This window comes from Pungitius pungitius, chromosome 8, assembly GCF_949316345.1.
Source record: "Pungitius pungitius chromosome 8, fPunPun2.1, whole genome shotgun sequence".
Classification (NCBI taxonomy): domain Eukaryota; kingdom Metazoa; phylum Chordata; class Actinopteri; order Perciformes; family Gasterosteidae; genus Pungitius; species Pungitius pungitius.
The window spans coordinates 18,834,892-18,840,891 of record NC_084907.1 but is presented as its reverse complement, the minus strand read 5'-3'; the positions used below and the strand labels follow the sequence as shown (position 1 = coordinate 18,840,891).

The 6,000-nt window shown below is 50.5% G+C and overlaps 1 protein-coding gene across 1 annotated transcript in view; it reads left to right on the top strand.

Moving 5' to 3' along the window:
- The first annotated feature begins 491 nt into the window (after nt 1-491).
- lrig1 (leucine-rich repeats and immunoglobulin-like domains 1) overlaps nt 492-6,000 on the top strand; it is a 28,452-nt gene continuing 22,943 nt past the window's right edge. Inside the window, exon 1 of the mRNA XM_037491235.2 lies at nt 492-1,459. Coding sequence (XP_037347132.2) covers nt 1,257-1,459 — 203 coding nt within the window. The 5' untranslated portion in view covers nt 492-1,256. The remainder of the gene's footprint in view (nt 1,460-6,000) is intronic.

Sequence of the window (6,000 nt, the reverse complement as noted above, 5' to 3'; positions counted from 1 at the left end):
GGAAATAAGCCGCGGGACACCAGTTGCCCGCTTTTCTTCAACAAATTTCCTAACCGTGGCAGAAATTAAGCTTTTGTCTTTCTCATCTAAACTTTGATCTCGCCCACAAACCCTTCACAAGTGAATTGTTATGGCATTCGGAACAAATTACGTTATTGCAGTTTGTTATAATGCGATTACAAGGGCTTGATCGCGCCGGTTGTCTCTTTAAGAAGCAGTGAGAGTGAGAGCGGCGGTAGTGCGGTTTCACACCCCGGGGTGGGAAACGGGGGCGGGGCCAGCACCCGCTGACTGACGGCCGCTCAGAGGCCCTCTCCCTCGGCGGCGCGCGGTGAACCCGGGACGACCAATCGGGCTGGGGCTCGACCCGCCCATAAATCAAAAGCAGCCAATCGCCTCAAGCCATGGGCGGACCTTGGAGTTGCTGTTGTGAATCCAACGTGGGACTTCGAAACGATCACTCGGGACTAAAAAAAAAAAAAAAGGAAAAGTAACTCAAGTAAGTCCTGGTGGCTGTACACGATCGGAAGGAGGAGGAGGAGGAGGCTGTGTAACCCCATTTCGCCATTAATCGGATCGTTGAGATTGTGTGACCGCAGACTGCACCTGATAAGTTCTGCCGGGACGGACTGCGCGTGCCGAGAAGTTGGATTTGTTCGCCCGGAGTCCGCGGGGAGATCCGGACGACATGCAGCGCGCGGCTCGGGAGATCAACGCCGGAGTCCTCGGCACCTTGTGCGGCGGGTCCTGACTGAACAGTTGCTGCACCTGCAGCTGTGTCGCGGGCATTTGATGGTCCCCGCGTGGAGTTTTAAACAGTTTTCTGCCGCTTCTCTGTTCGTCGGCGGTCACTCTGCGCGCGTGTCCTTTTAACTTTGCGCTGTTGCATGTGAACCCACCGACATGTCACCAAGAAGCAAAGTGCCGTCGGTGCTGTATGAACACTCTGCTACAAGCGGAATCTGAGTCCCGGGCGACATAGAAGTTCGCTCAAATTTGTGTTTTTCAGTTGAGAGAAAGTTGGACTGGGAGCTGTCCCCAAATCACTGTTACTGGGATGGGACACGTTCCCACTGCACCGGAGTCGCCATCGACCGCCCCCCTCCTCGTACGATAGGACGGTCCGTGCGCTTTTAAGGGGGCTTCTGCGGCTCCGCGAAGCCGCGTGAGCGTCCCGGGTTGTGGGTGCGAGGAGAAGAGAGGTTGAGAGAGAGAGAAGAGAGCCCAACGGCCGCGCTATTAAAACTGGATACAAAATGGCGGCGTCCGCGGGACGAATTGGATCCGTTTCTCCCGGTGTTTTTTATTTACTTTTGTCGCTCGAACTGTTCATCGGTCGTGGACTAGGTTCGGGTTTGTCGTGCGCCCAGGACTGCACCTGTGACGGGGATTCGGTGGACTGTAGCGACCTGGAGCTGACGGCTACGCCTCTGGACCTTCCGGTCCGGACGGTCTCCTTGTAAGTAACCCCGAGCCCGCTTATCGACCTGCCCACTACGACGGGGGGGGGGGGGGGGGCACTGCTTGTAAAGCGTCCAACGGGGAGACAAAACACGTTGAATAGCCGCACATAAATAGCTAGTAATAACCAGTGGGGCCCCCCCGCTGATGCAGTTTTCTCTCGAGGACCCCCACCCCCCCCCTGACATTATTTGAGTGGTCCTGATTTCACTTTGAATAAACACACGTGTCTTTGGCCTGCACTTGTTAGTAAATGGTGCGCAGTAGTGTTTATTCCTTCTTCGCCGCAGCGACTTTAAACTTTGAACTTTTTGGTGAAATTAAACCTCTCCTCATGTCCCTGTTAACCAATTAAAAGCCCCCAACGCTGGAAACTACTTGAACAAGCCAGCCACGCACGTCACGTTATAACGTGGTTATTATTATTATTATTATTGTTTTATGCAACGCGTGATACCGAGTGGATGGATGGCAGGTGTAGTGGACACAAAGTGGACACCGTGTATTGCTCAAGGGCAAATGCGGAGATCTATCATAATTAAAATCCCAAATGTTGTCCTGAAGATGATACCGTTAGTCTGAAAGCTCTTTTTTTTTTTTTAATGGCTCAGACAAAAGCTGCCCCGTAAAAAACACTTTTCTGTACCGTGTTTATCAAACTCCATGTATGTGTGATCTTATTTAAAGTTGTTCTGAATATTAGTGGTATGAATATGAATTCATCTGAAATGGTCCCTTCAGGGTGAGTAAACAAAACCCCATACGTGTCGTAACAAACACATTTGGGCTTTATTGGGTCATATTCATCATGGGTAATGCAAACATTCCTGTCTCTAGCCGTGCTTCACACATTACATTTATGGGGAAAATAGCATTGATTCCTCCGGATAACACTCGGCTGAAAGCCCAGCTCGCTAGTTCGTCTAGGAAATTAGCCACTTTGGGAGATTTTTTTTTTCCTTTCTTTTTTTTAATGGAACACCCGGCCATGTTTAGGAAGACATCAGTGCTTATCGAGCCCGATGACACAACTTAATTTGCAGACAACACGACTCTCTGTCCTCCCAATCAACATTTGGGCTCCTGCCTCAGTGTGCTGCAACCACTGTCCGCTGGCCCTAGAGAATCCTCAGTGACAATGGGGCATCTTGTTGTGTACGTATCTGTGTGTGTGTGTGTGTGTGTGTGTGTTGCTGGGAGCGTGGGGTTAAAGACCAAAAAAGACCCAGAGACTGCTCTGGCTCCCAGGTTCCTGTGTTGGGCAGTTTATCTTCCCCTGGGAAGCAAGGAATGCAACTTTTTTTTTTTTAAAGTCCTCTAAAAACATGAATAACGGCACTTGTGCACGGGGAGCCTCGTTGCCCTGAAGCACCACTTAGCCAAGTTCAAGTGCCGACGCTGTTTATCGCGCGAGTACGCAGACGCACACTGCTCCTCCTGTCCTCGTGGACAAAGGGCACACACTGAGGGACAAATGTCCCATCTGAAACAGTGGTTTTAAAAACCGCCCGCCAAGATACGGCCCTTTCGTGAGCTCCGTCTACTTCTGTTATCTCGGGCCGAAGCTTATCGCTTTAAGATTTAAGAACCCGCAATCTGGTTGTTTTCAAAGGGAATGGCTTTATGGCTTTGGATTACCTTTTTTTTTTAAACACCTAGGTTGCATATTTCCACACTACTTCAGATAGCCGCTCTAATGTTGGCGGGAATCAAAGGGAATCGGCTCTGTTCCTCCGGGGCTCTGTAAGTGAGCCACATTCAGTGGATGATTACTAAAACCCCAAAGAGACAAGTATGGACCATTTCACTTGTGGGCCAGTTTGATCCCATTAGGAAGGTACCGTACGCCAAAATGAATTACTTTTTTTGGGGTTATTAGTCTTGGTATCCCGCCGCTGGAGGTCCAGTGTGTTTGTGCTCGCCTGTGGTGCACGTTATTCATAGACAAAAGGGAGACCGTGGCGCTGTTGAATATTATTAAGTCTGTGCACAGCACTGTGCCACAACAGTGGCTTCATCCCGTCCGCAGAGACACTCTGTGCACCTCTTGCCTTAAAGCGCAGTGCCTTCAAGCAGTTTGTTCAGTTACCCGCGGGGGCTCCGCACACCTACCGCCGGACGCTCCGCTTGGCCCGTCTTATTGGCTTACGGGACTAATGGAGCCGTCCCACCCTTCCTTGTGGGGGCGAAGACTGATTGAGCTGTCATGTATTTGCAGCAATTATCTTTCTCCGTGCTCATAAATTGGGATTACGGGAATGAACACAGCAGTTGCACCCCAGGAGCTGCATTTACGAAGCAGTTTACAGAGAGGGGGAGGGGGGGGGGGGGGTGGTTGTTTCTGTCTTTTAGCCGTGTGGAGCTTCTCTGCTCCCTCGAAGCGATTTCCTCCCCCAGTAGCACTCCTAAAAGCCCCCGTGGCTGTAGCTGAAGAGAAACCAAAACTCTTTGCACGTGTCAAAATACGGTCCCTTCTGAGCCCTGATTTTAATGGTCCCCTGTGAGAAGGTGGCCTTGATGAGGGAAAAAAGGGAACAAACCTGAGGGCGCACAAGGAGACACGGGGTGGGATTGGGGGGGGGGGGGGGGTCATGTGAGGTATGGGACACGCAAATAATTATTCACTTCATGAACTGTACATAAAATTCAAAATGTTTGTGTTGCTTTATAAATCATGAATTAAGTCCCATATTTCCGTGTGATTGACCACACGTGGTTTCAAAAGCATTTTAGTAAAGTCTCTGCAGTTATAAACGTGTTGGTCAAACATGTTCTTCACTGTTCTACATCAGTCCTTCTAACATTTAACAAAGCGACCACCAGTCTCAGAGGCCCGTCCATTGTTTCTGATTGATGAATAGCCTAATAACATTCAAGGCAAGTTTGCCCTCACACAGTCACATATTCCCTCTCGGGAGTGGTGCCTTATCTCATTTGCAACCACAGTAATGTGCATAAAAAGCATTTCTGCTCACAGTGCCCCTGGCGTAATGGGATTTCACGAGTAAATAAAATCACAAACATGACTAATTTTGCAGGCAGAGATTGCTGCTGTTGGACAGAGATAAAGCAGATGCAGGGTGCCTGGTTGCCCCATTCTTTTACGTATTTCATGAGGCCCTACAACCCTTTTTTTTTGTGTCGCCCCTTTGATGGGTTGGGGGTTAGTCTTTCATGCCTCACCAGCTCACCAGTGGCCCTTGGGGAAAAGCCAGAAGAAGCCTGAACTTGAATGCTCCCGATCGTAACCCAGCGGTTTCCCAATGCTCCTGGTCACCACACGTTCTCCCAGTAGCTCAAACCCCAGGCCGCAGCCTCCCCAGTGCAGCCGTATCGGTCAACACCAACCCCACAGTCGGTTTTGGCTTCTGCCCTCAGGGCTGTGTTGGTGGTTTTATCCCGATGGGGGGGGGGGGGGGGGGGGGGGGGGGCGCTCACCGGAACTGGTCTGCAGAGGGGTTGGGACCGCAGATCACCTGGCATGGGCATGGGAGTTGGGGGGGGGGGGGGGGGGGGGGGAGTGGACATTCTCTTTCCACCCACGGCACGGATGTCAATGTCACGGTCTGCTGCTGCTGCCTCCGGGGCTGCTGTCACTAGTTGGTGAAAGCCCTGTCAGTGGTCAGAAACCCAAAGCACTGTTACACGCGTTGTAACACACCCAGAGGTCCCACAGGACCTGGAACATGGCTGCCTGCCTGTGCCCCCCCATGCGCCGACAGACAGAGCTCGTTTTGATTTAAGTTGTGTGTCAATATCTGCTGTAAGAATACCGTATGAACACTGAACTGCAGAAATGATTCTTCCTCACAAACAGGTGAATGTAGGGGGGGGGGGGGGGTATGCAGCAGCGCTCTTTGGGGCTGAGCCCGTTGTGGTCACTAGGGCATTTCTCGCTCGTGGTATTGGGGGTCTGCCAAGTTTGTTTATTTCCATAGTTTCCTTACCCTTGTGGCTCTCATATCCACATGGGGATATTTTAAAGTCAAACTTGAGCGCTTAGAAGGGTCTAGGACGATATTATTGTTGGCTAAGATACCCTTTTTTTTGGTCCCCCCCTTTCTCTAGATTATAAGGCTTTATACTGGTATGTTGGATAGAAAAAGTGCGAGTGGGAGTTTTATACGGCAATTTACACGAGCACGTGGCAATGAATTCATGTTGTAAACGATCCTCTTTGAACCGATAGCAGTGAACAAATTAGGAGGTAAAAACAGCTACGGTTGAAACAGCAGATCCAGTTTGACATGAACATGGAGGCATGGCCTCTCTCTTGCTTTATAAGGACAATCAAACAGCTGCTGCCACAAGTCATTCTACAGGAATCCAGTCGGCAGAATAGATGGCCCCTTTGTGAAGACCCTTCACAGTATCCTCCCCCCCCCCCACCACCACCACCACCTTTTTCTTGGTGTCTACAAAGTGGGCTTCATCGATGAATCATCTGTGAAAACTCTACATCTGGTAAGAGTTGGCAAATGTGAAGGAGATGTTAGAAAGAGAAGGAAAAAGCGTGACTCGGACAGAGAGGGGGGGGGA